Source organism: Heliangelus exortis, chromosome 4 (assembly GCF_036169615.1).
Source record: "Heliangelus exortis chromosome 4, bHelExo1.hap1, whole genome shotgun sequence".
Classification (NCBI taxonomy): Eukaryota; Metazoa; Chordata; class Aves; order Apodiformes; family Trochilidae; genus Heliangelus; species Heliangelus exortis.
Window position 1 is genome coordinate 40,483,995 of NC_092425.1, and position 19,526 is coordinate 40,503,520.

The 19,526-nt window shown below is 39.2% G+C and overlaps 1 protein-coding gene across 1 annotated transcript in view; it reads right to left on the reverse strand.

Annotated features, from left to right (window-relative positions):
* Nucleotides 1-2,529: 2,529 nt before the first annotated feature.
* EVC2 (EvC ciliary complex subunit 2) overlaps nt 2,530-19,526 on the reverse strand; it is a 61,526-nt gene continuing 44,529 nt past the window's right edge. The window contains 6 exon segments of the mRNA XM_071743977.1: nt 2,530-3,124; nt 3,631-3,732; nt 4,342-4,535; nt 10,824-10,911; nt 11,076-11,287; nt 13,452-13,679. Coding sequence (XP_071600078.1) covers nt 2,887-3,124; nt 3,631-3,732; nt 4,342-4,535; nt 10,824-10,911; nt 11,076-11,287; nt 13,452-13,679 — 1,062 coding nt within the window. The 3' untranslated portion in view covers nt 2,530-2,886.

Here is a 19,526-nt window from a genome sequence, read left to right on the forward strand (position 1 = left end):
ATATAACATATAATAATATCCAGTAAATATAATAATATATAATAATTGTCATATATAATAATTGTCATATATAATAATTATAATATAACTTATATATTATATAAACATATATGTTTTAAATATATATAATTATATTTATATATAGATACTGAGGTGTGGGACATGAAACAGGAACTTACTGTAGGAAATCTCAACTCACTTGTTTCATGGAAACATTTCCAGCTCACTCACTGCAGAACAACATTTTGTATCTCTTGCCTAAGATGGTTTTCACCACGTGGGATCTCTAAATTAAAAAAAAAAAACGACTTTAAAATTAAATCTTTTAAATAAAAGCTTGATTTTTAACTAAACAACCCAGTGAGCCACGTCTTGCATTCTAATCCAGTATATGTATCTCTGCTAAAAATTCAAGAAGAATAAAAAAAAAAATCTTTTAGAATCTTATTCTTTGTCAAGGGAACTGTGCTGGCTTCACACTCCCAGCTATGACACTGATTTTTTTTGTTTCACCCCCTATTGAGATGCAACAAAGAACTTCACTGCTTGAATTAAGAGTTGAGGCAATGGATTCACGAAGAGACCACAGCACAGAACATGAACAACAGGATCCTGCTATGACCCAGCAGATAATCTTCTGAATAAGTCCTTACCCCACTGCAAATAATTTAATTTTAGCACCAGTACAAGGTACATCTATCCTTTTCACTTGGCTACACCAGCTTAAAACAGAGGGTTCAGCCAAACTGCAAGGGATCCCCTTCTTCTGATGCTGATTTAATGAAAATGAAGAATAATCTGTGGATAATGTCAAAATCTTGACAGACTTGGCCTTGTTTTAGTTATTTTGTTGATGACTGGGAAGCCAAATGAGCTTCATTTGAAAGGCTTGTCCACCAAACTTGGCACAAAATCCTTGGAAGGCTTCAGCTGTGGAACAGATATTAATATCTGGGGTACACACAAGGGAAGAGCCCTTCCCCATCCTCTGAACAACCCAAAGCTGAAGACAAGTCAACTCTTTAGTGAAGTGAGCCATTACCTGGGTAGTTCTTCTTCCATAAAGCACCTGAGAGCTGCAGATTTGGATATTTCTGGGAATCTGTAGTGCAATCAGTGGAGCAGATCCACAGCAGGGCATGGTTTTCCCCACCAGAATAATTCCAGTCACTGAGCTGCTTCAGATTTGTGATGAGCTCTGCAAACCTTGGCTCTTTATTATTAGACACATCCATGAACTGTTAAGGATAATAAATGGATATTGCAATCAATAGTCAGCTCTGGCATTGCATTATTGTCACTTATTAAAGTTATTCTTACCTGTGATCAATACTGGTGACTCCCCTTTTAAATAACAACAGCCTGGGGGTTGTGAATGAATCTTGGGGGAAAAACTCACATTCAGGAGAGGGCATTTCAGCTTTCAGGTGCTCTTTGCAGCTCTGAGTCCAGCTCAGGTTTTCATACTGATTTTTTTATTGGTTTTTTGTATGGTTGGTTGGTTTTTGGTTTTTTTTTTGCATAAGGCCAAAGTCCTTTCTCAAACACCTGAGCCTCCCCCTGTGCTCCTCTCCCCCCCTTTGAGGTAGGACAGACCCAGGCCTTGGGGACAACACCTCAGATGCATCCAAACTCTTTCTGGGAGAGTGACAGCTCCTCTAAAAAGACTGAAGAATGCAATTAAAAATTAATTAGGATTATCAGGCTAATTAGGGCATTATTGCTAGTAGTGATACGAAACACTAATTGTGGTTTACTGGAGGATGAATATTTAAACTTGGCAAGAGAGCTGGAGGGGAAAAAAAAAAATGTTTTTTTTTCCCCCACTTGGAATAGATGCCAAGTAGAGATATATGTACATTGGAACATTTTAATTTTTAAAATGAAATTTGCATACTATTAGTACAGAGAAACCCCATACATGAAATATTGAAAAATATATGATCACAGTACCCATTCAAATACCTCTCTAAGCTGGCTTACATCTCATGAAATATTAACAAATAATTGCTTTTCTTTTAATGTCTCTTCTCCTATTGCTGCTTTTAGGGTGTGTAGTTACAGGGTTTTTTCTGCTAACCTGGAATTTTTTGAAAATTCCCTCTATTTGAACGATATTCTCATCAATTTAGAGAAACCTGGGTAAAAAAACTCCAAAAATACCCACCTAAAATTGTGACACTTTGCAGCACTGTGATAAAAAAAGCTTTTGAAGTTACTACCATGCCCATTTAATTAGCCCTGTCTAATGAGCAAGTGAGATGGTACTGCTTTGCCAAGAAAAAGGTTGCAAATAATACAATTTAAACTGTAGCCACATTCACTGTTCAACTGGAGTTTAGAAAAAAAAGCTAAAAAAAAAAAAAGCTAAAGTTCCTCAGGGTTGTAAGGCTCAATAAATAGGTATATGCTTAAGATGTGGACAGGAACAAAAAAAAAAAAAATCAGAGAAAAAGGGACTTGTGGGTCATCTACTTTCATGTCTTCTCCTATACCACAGCTTATTAAAAGAACACATGAATACAAGAATAGGAAAACAGTACTTGCTTTATAGAATAAATACCCTTTCTATATAAATTATGAAAATACAGCTACAGCAAAATCAGTGCAAAAATGAACAAAATGTAGGGAAGGAACACAGAGTCCTGCCTGCCAGGACGTGCATCACAAAACACTCGTATTTCAGCTACTGCATCACATGCTGAAATTAAAAAAAAAACAAACCACACAATACACAGTGCTCTCTGTGCCATTTTAAAATTACAAGACTTTACAACAAATTAGATTAAAATCAGGCATGTGATATTTAATACTCAGTTCTCATTATTTTCCTAAATCTTAAATAGCTTCCTTTTCCCCAGCTGATACTTGGGACGGACGTCACCCTCATGAGTCTTTATTTGCATGAGCAGGCTTTTTGGAATTAAGAAAGTTCTTTTTCTTTTTCCTTGGAGAATGATGCCCAGAAAGCATTGGATCCCGGAATAAAAACACCTTCTCCCCTGTGCCTGCCACCTCGAGGGCTTCAGCAGGAACAGGAGGATCCAAGTGGTCCCCAGGAGAACAAGCAAGATGAATGAAGGATGCTTTTTCCAGGAGGGAAAGTTGCTTCTTCTTTAGCAAGCTGCATTAATGAAAAAAAAAAAACAAACAAAAAAAAGCAAACCCTGAGTTAAAACATTAAAATTTGGTCAAATAAAAGCATCACTTCCCATATCACATCCTGACATAGGAGCAGTGACTTCAGAAGCTAAAGGAAATCATGTTTCAACAGACAGAAGGGTAAATTTTATTCCAATCCCAATAAGTTAAATATCACAGAATGACTTGCAATTTTGTATCTCAACAGGAAAAATAGTGTCATAATAAATAACCAAAGGGAAGGTAACCAACTGACAAGGAAAATGTTTGAATTTTGTGGATATGTGTGGAAATACTTTTTAGGCAACTGCTACTATTGTTTGTTATGTGTCAATCTGTCATAGGAAACACAAGCATCAAACACCAGACAGTGCCAGAAAATTCACATTTATTAACTTATTTTCTGATTTCTCACGGGTCTAAGGTGAATCTCTGGAGATGAAATAAAGTATAAAAAAAGTCTTGTGTTTCTTCCTGTTTTCTCCTTACCTGTCTTTTCTCTTGGTCAGAGAAGGGATCTTGTCCAAACTTTTGTTTATCAGATCTTCCCTCACTTTGTTCTCCAGTGCTTGCCACAGCTCTTGGTTCCTTCTGAAGAAGCAGAAAAACCAAACACATAAAATTCCCAGCAGCCAATCCCCACTTTTCTCCCCTTTCCCATTTATTTGGGAGTTGGGAGAGAGGGTCTTGTTGTCAGTTGTTCAGCTGGTGTTGACTGGGACAAACTGGGAGTCTGGGAGAGTGAGGAAAGGGAAAAACAGTGGCCAGCAGTGACTTTAGTAATGAACTACAAAAAGGGACAGGCACTTGTAAGGTTGAAACTTCCATTATGAGAAAGCAGGACATCATTTATAGGTCCATTTGGTTTACTACAAATATTTTAAACACAAAAAAATTGGAAGGAAAATATTTTCATAAAGCCTGACTGAAGTCAACAGGAAGAAAAGGATCAGAGGAGGAGCTACAAAGCTATAGAATAACTGTTTAATTGAGGAAGTTACAAAATGTATTAACTCTTTATCAAGCTCAAATATTTCACAACAAAATACAGCAGTTTTGAAGAGTTTTTGCTCAGAAAAATAACTCAAAGAGGAAACTTATGCACCTGTGGTTTTTTTTTTTTTATTGTCCAGCAAATACAGCTCCATGTAAAGCAATGAACTTCTCTTGCAATGACCTTTTAAAAAGTACCCCACTTACCTTTTCTTACAGCTGCCAGACTCATCTGCATTACTGGCACTTTCAGCATCCCCATCCAAGTATTTACTGATGGAATCAAGGACAGACAGAACTTCACTCTGGGAGCTGGAGGGAAGCAGTAAGTTCAGGATCCTGTGCAGCATCCCCATGGGTATGCTTGCCAGCCTGGCTAAGTATCCTGCCAGTCGGAGCTCCTAGAGGATCCATAAGCAGAAGAGAGTTAAATTTTACACTGAATATGGTGTAATTCAATTTTCATTACTGTAAGTCAATAATTATTTATCAGAGAAACAAAAAAATATCACTAAAAATCATGTGAGTGGTGATCATTCGGGTGCCAAGTACTTGCAGGTCCCATGTTCACTGTTCCTTCACTATGTAAAATTATATATTTTGGTTCTTCACTTCATTCTGGATATAGGCAATGTTAAATAATTAGTTTATGTGCTTAGTTTATGTACACAATGCCCTTCAGGCTGAAAAAAAAAAAATAGAATTGCCACTATATTCTAGCATCTGAGGTTTAGTGAATTTATGGGTTGTACTAAAGAAATCCTTTCAAGGTAGCAGTGAAGGGAGATGGAAATCCTTGTGCTGTAAAATTAAGAGGGGAAAAAAAAGCCTCTGAAACCTCATGGCATTGCCATGTTGCCAAGGTTGAGCACTTCATTTTTTTACCCTCTCATAATACCAGAGGCTGTGAGAAGCTCAGAGAACAGCTTGGAACATTTGTAAAGAGGTAATGGTTTTGGTGGGGTTTTTTGTTTCTTTGTTTGTTTCTCAATGCCCTCACTTTTTCAGGGGTAAAGGATTCAGATAAACCAAGTTCAAATCTGTTTCTTCCCCAGACAATCCACCAGCCCCACTTCCAAACACCAAAACCCTGATGTTGTTTTCTGGTCTCCAAACTGCCTTGTCCCAAGGGATGCTTCTGCAGATTTCTCATGCAAATAAACTATGAAACGTTCACAATATACTGAGAACTCCATGGGGAAAAAAAAAGAAAAAAAAAAGAAGAAAAAAAGCAGAAAAAAAAACTCAGAAAAAAAAGGAGGAAAAGAGGAAAAAGGAAAAAGGAAAAAGAAAAAAAGGAAAAAGAAAAAAGAAAAAAGAAAAAAGAAAAAAGAAAAAAGAAAAAAGAAAAAAGAAAAAAGAAAAAAGAAAAAAGAAAAAAGAAAAAAGAAAAAAGAAAAAAGAAAAAAGAAAAAAGAAAAAAGAAAAAAGAAAAAAGAAAAAAGAAAAAAGAAGAAAAAAGAAAAAAGAAAAAAAGAAAAAAAGAAAAAAAGAAAAAAGAAAAAAGAAAAAAGAAGAAGAAAGAAAAAAGAAAAAAAAGAAAAAAGAAAAAAAGAAAAAAAGGAAAAAAAGAAAAAAAGGAAAAAGGAAAAAGGAAAAAGGAAAAAGGAAAAAGAAAAAAGGAAAAAGAAAAAAGAAAAAAGAAAAAAGGAAAAAGAAAAAAGGAAAAAGGAAAAAGGAAAAAGGAAAAAGGAAAAAGGAAAAAGGAAAAAGAAAAAAAAGGAAAAAAGAAAAAAGAAAAAAGGAAAAAAGGAAAAAAGGAAAAAAGAAAAAAAAAGAAAAAAGAAAAAAGAAAAAAAGAAAAAAAAAGAAAGAAGAAAAAAGGAAAAAGGAAAGAGGAAAGAGGAAAGAGGAAAGAGGAAAGAGGAAAGAGGAAAGAGGAAAGAGGAAAAAGAAAGGAAAAGAAAGGAAAAGAAAGGAAAAGAAAGGAAAAGAGAAGAAAAAAAAGAAAAAAAGAAAAAAAATTAAAAAAATAAAAAAAAGGAAAAAAAAAAAAAAAAAAAAGAAAGAGGAGAGCAAACTATCCCAAAGGATGCCAGGAAAGTGCTGCTGTAGCCTGTTCAACCCATGTGGATCTCAGGCAGCTGTATTAGGTTAAATTGCCAAATTTTAAGATGCAGGAATACAGCTGATTTCTGAGTCCAGGGTGGCTTGAACTCTCTTTTTGTTTGAACTCTCTTTTTTGCATGACAAAACTTGAGAGAAGTGCACACATCTAGGAAATCCCTCTCTAAAGTGAAAAATCTTTGGAAGGAAGGAGCCATTTCACAGAAAGGATACTCAGTAAAGGACATTTTTTTCTGCCATACCCATGTAAAAACCAACAAACCAATCACCCCCAAAGCAGCCCTAACCCTAATTTAGATGGCTGCATGAAAGAAAGAAAGAAATTAACCATTTTTTTTCTCATAACCACCCTCCAAGCACAAACTCCCCTGCACAAGCCAGGAAAACTCCCCACTTCCCAGAGCATCCTGGGCTCTTCAGTGTTGTTCCAGGTTTTCCATGGAAACCACTAAGATATTAAGAATGAATGAGAAAAAAAAAAATCCTAATATTAATTAGAGAATAGAAAACTGATGAAACACATCCAATATTTTCACCCTAAATATCTAAGAAAAATATCTGCCCAGGCCACTTAGGGCAAGGAATTATCTGATTCTTCTCTGGAGAAGGTAAATAAGAGCTTAAATCTTAATACAGACACCTAGCTTTAATTTATAGTGGTATACAGACCACGTTGTACTTTTGGCCTTTAAAAATTGTTTTTCTAGCAACATTAAGTGAGAATAAAAATGACAAATCTATGTGACCTACTCTGCCTTTTCTGGCTAAATGGCCTGAGGACCTTCAATTTGTAATTTATGCACAATCAAAACTTTATAACTTCAGTGCTGCTTTCTTCTGTAACAGTTTCCTCTTTAAGATGTTCCTTTCCCCACTCTGACCCTTAACTTTCTGCATCAAGTATGAATCAGGCTGAAAGGCAACCCCTTAATGCTTCTCTATCCCAGCAGAATTCCCAATGAAGTATTCATAGGATTCTATGATTCTATGATTCCTGCACCATGCCAAATCCATAGAATCATGGAATGGATTGGGTTGGAAGGGACCTCAAAGCTCATCCAGTCCCAACCCCCTGCATGGGCAGGGACACCTCCCACCAGCCCAGGTTGCTCCAAGCCCCATCCAACCTGGACTTGGACACTGCCAGGGATGGGGCAGCCACAACCTCCCTGGAAAACCTGGGCCAGGGTCTCACCATCCTCATAGTGCCCAATTTTTTCCTAATATCTAACCTAAATCTCCCATCTTCTACTTTAAAACCATTTAAAGCCCAGGTAACCAGCATGGGAAGAGCTTGATGCTTGAAGCTTGATGCTTCAGGTGCCCCCCAGATCTCCTTAGAGGAGAGGGAAGGAGAAGTGAAGGTGAATGCAGACAGGAATGGTCCCCCCAGTCACACCAAAAGTCCTGGAGGGTGGGATGAGAGTGATCTTCCTGCTATACTAAATGATGAGGTACCCCAGAGATTAGGCATTCCCTTTTTTCCCAACATTTAACGGATACAAATGCTGCTTCCACCACCAATATCACCTAGTTTGGATTTTCTGAATTGGGTAAAAGCAGGAATGGATGAGTCATAGCTTACAAACAGCAGAATTACCCTGAAATGTTTGGATTGATCATTTTGTGTTTAAACAAGCAAGGCAAGAATCAATGAGCTCGATCCATGCTGAGTTTCAGGCTCCCTGGGATGCTCCCATGTCTCATTGCCTGCATCAGCATCTCCAAAATGCAACTGGTGAACCTGGGGCTGCAGGTTCTTATTTAAAAGAAACTTCTCAGCCAGAGGCTTAGGATCCTGAAGTCAACATCATTCAAGCACATCCCTTATTGACCCAGAGCTGCCTCTGCAAGGATGTCAGGTGAAATCCTAAATGTAAGAAAAAACAACTTCTCTGGTTTTCCAGAGAAGGCTGCACTCACAGTTCTGAAAACTAAAGGGGAAAATCCTCTTTAAATGGAAGAGTAAGTGGAAGATATAGAGGTACAACAGCTGGAGTACAAAAACAGGGGGGAGAAAAGATTTAAAAATCAATTCCTGCCTCAGCTCCTGAGGGCTGATCACATCCAAAAGTAGGAACAAGTTACACTGTGAACCTTAATAAATTCCTAAATTTCTATTCTGCTAAGCACATATCACATAGAGTTGAATTAAGAGTAGTCAGGTTTGGAATTATAGTTTGGACTTATTATACTTGGTGAGAACAGAGGGTTTGGTTTGTATATCAGCAGGGTAAATATGCAAAGGTTTTATGGAATTTCATTCAAGTTTGTCCCAGAATACATTTTATATGAATAAATACAGCAAGAGAAAAACCTCAATAGTATATCTAGTGCATATTTACACAAATTGATTATTTCTTCATCTTACAAACCCCATCAACCCCAGTCCCTAAAGCACACACTGAACACTGTACAGGATTTCAAAGCCCAGGGAGGCAGCAGTGATGGTCTGAGGTCTCTGCCTTCAAGATGTCAAAAACTGTAATTTTAAGGGTCATTGTTCTCCTGTTGATGTGCCAAGAGGAGTGGCTACTGTGAAAATTATTATATATTCTTTTTGCAAGCACCTGTGATCTGTGAAACAATGATTTTAACCTCTCAACTGGGACAGGCCAAGGGGTAATGGTTTTAACTTAAAAATGGGAGATTTAGGTTAGATATTAGGAAAAAAATCATCACTATGAGGGTGCTAAGACACTGGCACAGGCTTCCTAGGGAGGCTGTTGATGGAGCCCAGCTGTTCCCTCCAGAAACAGAGCCAGAAGTGATCATCCCACTCCTGTCAGCTTTAGGAGTTCTTGAAATTACCCAAATCAGAGTCAGGATCTGAACCCAGGTGGTGCCTTCCAGGTGAGTCTCCTAAGAGAGGAGCCTCACTTCAATTCTTTATGAGAGGAGCTGACCTCCAGTAGACATTTAACTAAGGAGGGGATAAAGAGGTCAGAAAAATGAGCAGAAACAAGGTGAGCCACAGGAAAATTGAAGTGGTCCCTCCTTGGCTTGCTGGAGCTCTCAGTTTGTGATGCAGGTGACTGCAAACCATTCCTGACCCTGACAGAAAAGATCCTTGGAAGTGAAAAGCTTCAACACCAGGTCTCTGGTGTCCCCCAGGGATCAGTGTTGGGCCCAGTGCTGTTTAATATCTTTATTGATGATTTAGATGAGGGGATTGAGTCCATCATCAGCAAATTTGCAGATGACACTAAGCTGGGGGGAGTGTGGATCAGCTGGAAGGCAGGAGGGCTCTGCAGAGGGACCTGGACAGACTGGAGAGTTGGGCTGATCCCAACGGGATGAGGTTCAACAAGGCCAAGTGCCGGGTCCTGCACTTTGGCCACAACAACCCCATGGGGAGCTCCAGGCTGGGCACAGAGTGGCAGAAAGGGAGCTGGGAGTCTGGATTGCCAGGAAGCTGAAGAGGAGCCAGCAGTGTGCCCAGGTGGCCAAGAAGGCCAATGGCATCCTGGGCTGGCTCAGGAAGAGCGTGGCCAGCAGGTCCAGGGAAGGGATTCTGCCCCTGTGCTCAGCCCTGGGGAGGCCACAGCTTGAGTCCTGTGTCCAGTTCTGGGCCCCTCAGCTCAGGAAGGAGCTTGAGGTGCTGGAGCAGGTCCAGAGAAGAGCAAGGAGGCTGGGAAGGGATCCAGCACAAGTCCTGTGAGGAAGGGCTGAGGGAGCTGGGGGTGTTGAGGCTGGAGAAGAGGAGGCTCAGGGGAGACCTCATCACTCTCTCCAACTCCCTGAAAGGAGGTTGGAGCCAGGGGGGGGTTGGGCTCTTTTCCCAGGCAACTCTCAGCAAGACAAGAGGGCACAAGAGGTCTCAAGTTGTGCCAGGGGAGGTTTAGGTTGGACATGAGAAAGAATTTCTTTCCAGAGAGGGTGATCAGCCATTGGAATGGGCTGCCCAGGGAAGGGGTGGATTCTCCATCCCTGGAGATATTTCAAAAGAGCCTGGATGTGGCACTCAGTGCCATGGGCTGGGAACTGCAGCGGGAGTGGATCAAGGGTTGGACTTGATGATCTCTGAGGTCCCTTCCAACCCAGCCAATTCTGTGATTCTATGATTCTCTTCTTCTTATATACCTTCAGCAAGGTAGAGTTTGGGGACACCAGGGATTCATTTTTCAAGCCTCGTGTGGCACTGCCAGGCAGTCAATAGATTGCAGATTACCTGAAGAGGTGATGCTCTTTATGAAAATATGAGTAATGATACAGGGTATCAGTCTTTTCTCTTTGTAACACAATCAGTGTAAATCCTCCCTAACACTGATTAAAGCCTAAACAAAACCCTTGTCTCATCACAGGAAAATCAGACTGGGGATCTGTTTCTAAAAGCAAAAAAACCTCAGCAACTCTCCACGGAATGAAATGCAACTGGACAAGCCCTGAAAAAGATCCAGGAGTGAACAAAAAGTATAAAAGTAAAATGCAAAAGGCTGAAAGTAGGTCAGAATTAACTGAAGTGAATGCTAATACAGGCTACAAAAACCAGAACTGGGAGTGACTATTAGCAGAACTGGGTCCAAATACTTCTCAAAAAGTTGGCAAAAAAAGCAAGAAAAACTGATTTCCAGAAACAGCTGTAATTTCAGCTTGGAAGCTTTGTTCAGTTTCATGCTCACCTGACTATAAAGTGCCAAAAATGCATCCATTTCTATTTTTTCCAGGAGATCTTCAAGCACAGCACAGTTCCATTGCTCATCTCTCAAGCTAAAGGGAAAGACAGAATTAATATTGAACTCTTCCCAAGGCAGCAGAATGTTCAGCTTGCTGTTTCTCTGTGGTATTTAACAGCTTGTAAGGGCTGCAGTAACTTTGTCAAAGTTACAAAATAAAATAAAATCAAATAAATGCAATGAAATAAAAGCACTTACCTTTGCTGGTGAAGGTTTATAAACCCCCTACATTTATTCATGGCCTGTCTCAGCAGAATTGTCACCTGTCTGTCTGCATTTGGTTCCACAGCTTCATTGGAAAGCCCCAGTTTAGGTGAAGTGCAGCTCTGCCTGGGCATCAGGTGATGCTGCTGAGCTGACTCCTTCTGCAGCATCTCATACTCCAGCTTCCTGGCAAGCTCTTCAGTCTCCTGGAGGTTAAAATATATGGAATGATGAAAAGGACAGAATTGGACCTGGAAAAAATTCAGTCAGGCTGAAGAAGAAAAAAAAAAAAGAAAAAAAAAGAAAAAAAAAGAGGAACAAAAGGAAAAAAAAAAACCAAACAAACAAAACCAAAAAAAAAACAAAGACACAAAAAAAAAAGAAAGAAAAGGAAAAAGGAAAAAGGAAAAAAAGGAAAAAGGAAAAAAAAAAGAAAGAGGGAAAAGGAAAAAGAAGGGAAAAGAAGGGGAAAGAAGGGGAAAGAAGGGGAAAGAAGGGGAAAGAAGGGGAAAGAAGGGGAAAGAAGGGGAAAGAAGGGGAAAGAAGGGGAAAGAAGGGGAAAGAAGGGAAAGGGAAAGGGAAAGGGAAAGGGAAAGGGAAAGGGAAAGGGAAAGGGAAAGGGAAAGGGAAAGGGAAAGGGAAAGGGAAAGGGAAAGGGAAAGGGAAAGGGAAAGGGAAAGGGAAAGGGAAAGGGAAAGGGAAAGGGAAAGGGAAAGGGAAAGGGAAAGGGAAAGGGAAAGGAAAAGGAAAAGGAAAAGGAAAAGGAAAAGGAAAAGGAAAAGGAAAAGGAAAAGGAAAAGGAAAAGGAAAAGGAAAAGGAAAAGGAAAAGGAAAAGGAAAAGGAAAAGGAAAAGGAAAAGGAAAAGGAAAAGGAAAAGGAAAAGGAAAAGGAGAGGGAAAGGGAGAGGGAAAGGGAGAGGGAAAGGGAGAGGGAAAGGGAGAGGGAGAGGGAAAGGGAAAGGGAAAGGGAAAGGGAAAGGGAAAGAGAAAGAGAAAGAGAAAGAGAAAGAGAAAGAGAAAGAGAAAGAGAAAGAGAAAGAGAAAAAAAGAAATAAAAGGAAAAAAGAAAAAGGAAAAAGGAAAGAAAAAGAAAAAAGGAAAAAAGAAAAGGAAAAAAGAAAAAAGACGAAATAAAAAAGGAAAAAAGGAGAAAAAAGGTAAAAAATAAAAAAGGAAAGAAAAAAGAAGCAAAAGACAAGAAAAAGGAGCAAAAGAAAAAAGAAAACAGGTTAAAAATAAAGAAAGAAAAAGGAAAAAAAGGAAAAAGGAAAAAAAGGAAAAAGGAAAAAAGGAAAAAGGAAAAAGGAAAAGGGAAAAAGGAAAAGGGAAAAGGGAAAGGGAAAAAAAGGAAAAAGAAAAGAAAGAAAGAAGACTAAAAAAAGTAAAAAAGAAGAAAAAAAGAAAGGAGGAAAAAAAGGAAAAAAAAGAAAAAAAAGAAAGCTAAAAGCCACCTCTTTGCAGAGCCCCTTCACACTGTATAAATGGCAATAATTCCACACTAAATTATTTTTAATACTCCCAGCAAATACAACTCCCACTACTTCCTCCAAACCCAATGAAACTGAAGCAGAACTGGGAGCACACAAACATTCCAACTGCCACTCCAAGAGAAACTTTGTAGGGATGAGAGCATTAAAAATTAACCCAGGATTTTCAGAGCCACAGCTTCTCATGATGCCCTCTAGCAAAGAGGTTTTGCTCTTAAAAAACCCATTTTGTTTGTTCTGCTCCAGAGCTCTCCCAAAGCCTCACTTGGATGGCTGCAAACAGCAGATGCAAAAAAATTTAATAAAAATCCTTATGAACACAGAGCATTGAGGTATGAAAAAAGGATTAGGACAGACCAAGTATGAAATAACTACAATGAAGGAAAGAGGCTTTTCCAAAGTTTAAACCTGTATGTTATTGAAACTCTGTGAGTAAGCTTGAAAAATTTGATGATTGAAGCATATTGGATGGTTATGGATTTTACTGTATAAAATAGCACTGTATTGTGGACAATTTTTTCACCAAGATATGAAAATTTACACACCAGTCATGGTTCATCATCACTTCCCAATTTTCATCACTGCAATCAATAAAACTTTGGTATTAATCAGCCACTAAAATTTTTCTGACTTTGGATCTCTAAGCATAGTGTTATAAAAAAAAAAAAAATAATACTAATACTGCACAATCTTCCCTGTCTCTAATACTTTTTTTTCTGTTTGCTTCTTTTACCAAGTGCATTAAAGTTGATATAATGACAGAAATGAAAGGCTGGACCACCAGGAGCTGCAAACAACCCAGTTAAATCCAAGGCAAAAAAGCTCCTGTGAAAGTTGCCTTCTCCTCCCAGGAGTTTTTCCTTTTCACAACATCATTACTTACAGGGTGATGTGCTTCTAAAATCTGGACACATTCCAATTTTGACAGGGTTTTTGATGTGCTGAGTTGCTCAAAGAGCAAGGCTTGCAGACTTATCATAGCTGTGTACAGCTCCAACATTTGGGATTTCTTATTAGCCTTTTGAAAGGCTAAAGCAGCAATGTGCTCCCCAAATTTATCTTCCAGGTCACGCAGCTGATGCTCTCTCTCCAGCAGCAATTCACCCTTAACCTAAAAAATACCAAGAGACAAAAGAGAACACAATTAACAGAAAATAATTATGTGCACGAGCATGACTACTACCCTGTAAAGCTGCAAAAAATGCAATGTTTTTCTCTTATAAAGTGATGTATTCCTTTAAGGAGTGCTTTTAATATTAAATTCCAAGCTTTAGTGACAAAAAGTGACAAAAGAGGTTGACTACATGGTGCTGCTGTCAACTGCTGCCCTACAGAGTAGATTTAAAACAAATCTGAGCACAGAACCAGCCCATCTGTACCATGCTCAGTAGCACAGGGCAGTGTTTTTTCCTCACTAAATTCTCTTTTGTTCCTGACAAATGCAATCTGATGGGTTTCACAGCACACACACACAGAAAAATTCAGAAATTAACATTTTCAGAACTTCCTGCTCTTCTTTATTTTAATAATTAATGCTCAAGATTACTGCCTGTGACAGATGGAAGAACCATCAAAGGAGGCATCCTAAAAAAAATTTTAATTTTCACAGAACCACAGAGTGCCAGGTTGGAAGGGACCCCAAGGATCCCCTGCTCCAACCCTTCTGATATTATTGTTCCTCTGAGATCTCTCAGCACCCCAGAGAGCTGAGACTTCAAACTTCCCAAAGTGGAGAATCCCCCCCTTCCCCTGGGAGACCATTCCAAGGTCTGACTGTCCTCATGGGGAAAAATTTCCTTTTTTGTGTCCAATCAGAATTTCACCTCAGTTCACCATCACTGGGGCACCTGAGAGCATCCTACAAAGTTATCCCACTAACTTTGGCCTCTTCCAAAGCCCAACCCCATTTCAGTGGGATGCCCCCATGGTTACTGTCTTGGCATGGCAGGCATCCTGTGCAACACATGCAGTCTTGAACTCTACTTTTTCACTGGCCTCTAAAACAAGAAGAATTAAGCCCAATAGTATTTTCCTTGCAAACGTGAACTGGTGACAAGGTCAACCAGAACCTTTAGACACTGGAGGGCTTCCCACAAGCCATGCAAATTTAATTTGGCACAAGACATGTCCCTGAGAATATCTGTGCACAAATAGAGAGTTTATGTACAGAAGGCATTGAAAACTCATTCCATTCATCCTCATCAGAATATTTGATTGACTCTAATCATGATTGGCTTCAAAGCAGCATGGAAGGAGGCTACTACCAAGTTTTTAGGTCTCTAAAATGATCAACATGTCACATGGTGCCCATGAATTCTCACTGGCAATGTTATTGATACAAGACCTGCTAAGAGTGACTCTGCATCACCCAAATTTTATTAACCAGGAGATGGAACTAAATTAAAAATGTGATTTGGAACTGCATAGGCTTCTGATATTCTCCTTTGGGCTCACATGATGTTCTCCAAAGTCTCCATTACATCATCTGGAATGTCCTTGAATCAAGGTTACCTTCAGGAAATATTTCCTACTCATGTGAATTAAGCCAACTATAAAACATGAGCAAGAAATCATCCTACAGACACAAAACAGAGGCAAGATTAATTTTCTTGGTATCTTGAACAAATCTCCATCTTTTAACACAGCCATTGCCTCTCAACATTACCCTTGATCTAACAAATCTATCTTGAATAATAAAGGTGTGCAAAACTGAATAGTTTCATAAGCTTATGGGCTGCAAATAAAGCCATGGGGTGTGTGAGTGGCAAGGAGAAATCTTCAGATAAAATGCTAAAAACTGCTGTGATTTGTGAACATGGGAGGCAGAGTTCTCCAAGTAAAGCACAGAAGAGGTGGCCAAAGTTGGGAGCTCATGGAAATGCTTGTTGAGTTAATTCTTATACTACTGGGATCACTGGGACAAAAAACCACTATGATTTTCAGAGCCATAGGGCCTGACTGCCCAATTTTTTCAGCTTTTAGTTGTGAAGTTTCCAATGATTTGCCCTCACCCTTGTTTTCAGTGGTGAGGGTTGTTGAGCTTTTTAAAGAGAAAGGTTATAAAGCAGATATTTGAACAAATACCACAAGAAATAGTTTTTAAAGCAAGGCAGGGAATTCATGTCCAATTCCAGTAGCCACATTACACTTTGCTACCACCACCAAGGTGATCAGGGGCACATCTAACACCACAAGTCACCTTTCAAAACCTTGGCAGTGTCAAGCTTTGAGTTCACTTAAAAGCAGAAAAATGAAGATGGATGAGAACAACCAATTTTTTGTTGTTGTTGCAGGGGACTAAATGATTTATATCAGAATTTTCATTACATTAGCACCAATTCAAGGAACAGGGAAAAAACATTCAAGCAGATCTACCTGGCTAGAAGTAAACAGGTTCATTTTTAAAAGGACTATTTCTTTGCAGCCTGTGATGCTCCCTACCCAATGGATTAGGGCAGCTTCTTGATTAATAGAAAGCTTTAGAGGACCAGTGCTTGAGTGAATTATGACTTTATGCAGGCACTGAAGAGCTCAGCCTGTTTTTCCTCCAGCTTTTATTTACATGTCTAAGGCACTGCCATCCAAACCAGACACATTTATACAATATCTCAAAAAATGAGAAAATCTTGGGGGTAAGATTTGTTTTATCCGTCTCAAAATTAGTAAGAGCTCAAGGCTGCCCTTGTGGTTTGGGAACAGAATATGCAATAAACCTTTAAAAACTGCAGATAAAAAAAAATTAGACAGCAATGTCATGAAAGGTGTGTGCACAGAACTGAATTTAAAGTTTGCTTCTTCACAGGAGGCTCAGTTTCAGGCTGAGGGATTTAAAAATGTATTATACATCCCTGAAATGTGGGGAGAATTGGATTATGAAGAGATGACTAAGTAAATGAGTGATCACCTTTAGTGGGGGTTTGACCCCATTAAAGTGAATAATGAATAAGAATGGAAATGCAGGTTGACAACTCAAGTTCACTCCTAAGGAAAAACAATAATGTGGATTTTAATCGTCGCTCAATTCAAAGGCAAAAGAGATGAAACTGATGACAGGAACACTTAAAATTTTGTCAGCCACTCCAAATAACAGGAGTTTTATCTGATATATTCAGTATATTCCACGAATCATAATATTTTGGATCCAAACTGTAAAACTAGGTATTATTTGCAGACTACTAAGTGCAAAGCCATATGTCAAGCATGCCCAAAGACGTGGGAATGACATATTCATATATTCAATATTTTACAGCAAATTAGCTCCTCTTAACCAAACAGAATGTTGCATATTACTTAACTGGTATTACTATCTGCCCCTACCCCACCAGAAATTTCTTTCTGCCTCCTGTAACTTCTGAACTCGGAGTTTTGCAAACAGAAATACTGTGAAAAAATCACAGCCCAAAAGCAGAGCTGGCTTCAGTGTGACATGGAAGGTGACTTCAGCAGAAGCTGGATCAAATATTGATCACAAGCTAAATCATAAACTGGTTAAAAACTAATATATGTCCTGGTTTGGGCCAGGATAAAGGTGATTTTCTGTCTTGTACTTTTGCTTTTAGCTCAGTCTCTTGTAAGTAGCTGCGCTTGCTGAAATTCCCAGCAAGTTTCTCAGACAGTGTGTGTTTCTAGGACTGATAACACTTGATGTTTAGAGTTACTGCTAGAGACTGGTGTGCAGAGCCAAGGCCACTGCTCAGCTCTGAGGAAAACATAAAGAGGTCCCACCTGCAGCCTCCTTTGGGGAGGAAGGGACAAGATAGATGCCAGAACTGACCAAACAGAGGATTCCATCCCATACACCTCATCCTCAGGATAAATTTGAGGGATCATGAGGGCCAAGCCATCGATTTCCTGCTTCCAGCTTCCTGCTTCCTGCCCTTCCTGCCTTTCCTGCTTCCCTTCCTTCACCCGGCATCCTGGAAGGATCCCGTCTGTTCACCTGCCTGTGGTTCTGATCCATTCCAGCCTGGATCTGTGTGTTCCTGCCTCCAGTTCCCAACTGCTGCTGATTCCAGGATTCCAGCCTGGACTTTCCCAGAGCTGCCCTGCAGCCTTGGGAGTGATGTGAGAGTTATTGGGGGAAAGGAGGGAGGAATGTGGTATCCATTTTCTTGTATATTTGTATAGATTTAGTAATTTTTCCTATTTATCATTCCTGTTTCATTAAAGTTGTGTAGTTTAGTTTCCAACCCATCAGTCTCTCTCCCTTATTCTCTCTCCTTTCTTATCAGGGAGGAGAGAGAGATTAATAGAGAGCGTCTGGTACTCAGTTTAATTGCCAGGCCAGTGTTAAACCCTGACAATATACTTGGATATTAGTCTTGGATCATACCAAGGAGACTGTAAAATACTGCTTGACATTGTATTATTTGATGTAATATTATCAGTGTTATGACAAATCGGCTCTTGTAGGACTGGACATTTGCTACTGGTTCCACCACAGAAGCATCCAAACTACACAAAAATTGCCAATGCTTTAAATTAGCCCATTGCTTGAAAGAACTGACTTCTAAATTCCATATTTAGTTCAGACTAATTGCTAACAGGCACTTTCCAAGTATATCACAAATAAAGGGAACTACCCAAAAACATACTCGGGTACCTTCAACCCCAGACATTTCTCATGTAAATCTCATTTACAGTATCAGAAAATATTCTGATGATCATTTCATAAGCATTGAGGTGGAAACCACTTTCCAACCACCCTGGTGCACAACAGGACCCAAGGCACCAGGTGAAGGCTGCAGGAGACAGAGAGCTGAGCATCCTTCCTCCTCACCTGGAATTTCCTCTGCAGTTTCAGCTGATAAAAGTATTCACATTAAACATAAAAAATATTTAGAATTTTAAGATTCTAAATGAGGAAGGAGGTAGCAGGCTGCAAGGGGTGAAAGAATAATCCTATTTCTGTGATCAATGCAGGGTTTACTGCAATACTTTTGTCTCCTATGATATTGTGAGTTTCCTTAATAACAATTTGGCTTCCTTATTGGGAAAAGCCCAAAGGATTTGGCTTTTTATAACTCCTGTGCAGCCACACCACTGGAATGACCCCAGGTATGCCAGATGGTGAACCTAAAACTCAAATAAAGAGGCTTAGAGAAGCTGGCTTCCCAATTTTAAAACAAGATTCCAACTAAATATTCACACTGCACAAGTACTGTTTGTAATGTAAGAGCTGGGCCCCTGCTTCAAGTGACAATACAGAAGATAAATTCCAAATTTTGGAGCTCAAGGCATTAGGTATTGAAGCCAAAAGTATAAATGAATCCAGTGAAGGATTAGGGGCATTCTTAGATTACTTTTATTAAATTATTAGGCTGCCAGAACACAGGTGCCCACTTGTTGCATTCTTGTCCAAGCTTCTGCTCTCATTTTAAAAGATTGGGTGCTCAACAAGATAGCCCTTAATTCCCTTCCTTAAGGATTAATTTTACACTGGGGCTCTGAGCCTCTTAAGAAATATCCATCAGAATTAAGGCTCCCTTTCAACATGCTCTCTGCAAATAAACTCACCCCCTCTCCAAGAAGCCTTTGGATCTGAAAACCTATTTCTGAGGTTTCAAAAGCATTAGGACAGCTCCAAGAATGAAGTTTCACTCAAGTGAAGTAGGCAGGGAAGCTCCTTCCATGTTTTAAAAGACTTATTAAGACTTCTTTAAAAGACTTATTAAGAAATTACAGGATGCAGGGGAATCTTGCATGTACCAAGCTCCAGAACCACATGAAGAACACAGGGTGAGTCATGAAAGCAGCTCTAAGGTGCAAAACTTAAAACTAAATCTTAAAAATTACAAAAAAAGCCAAAACAAACTTGAAATACAACATCCAGGCATGAGTAGAGAGATGGCTCATGCCATGACACCCAATACCTTTTTTATCTGGTTCTTACATTGATAGAAACAGAGAATTCTTCAGTTCCTGAACAGCCAGGTTTTTTACCTCAGTACAGAAAAAT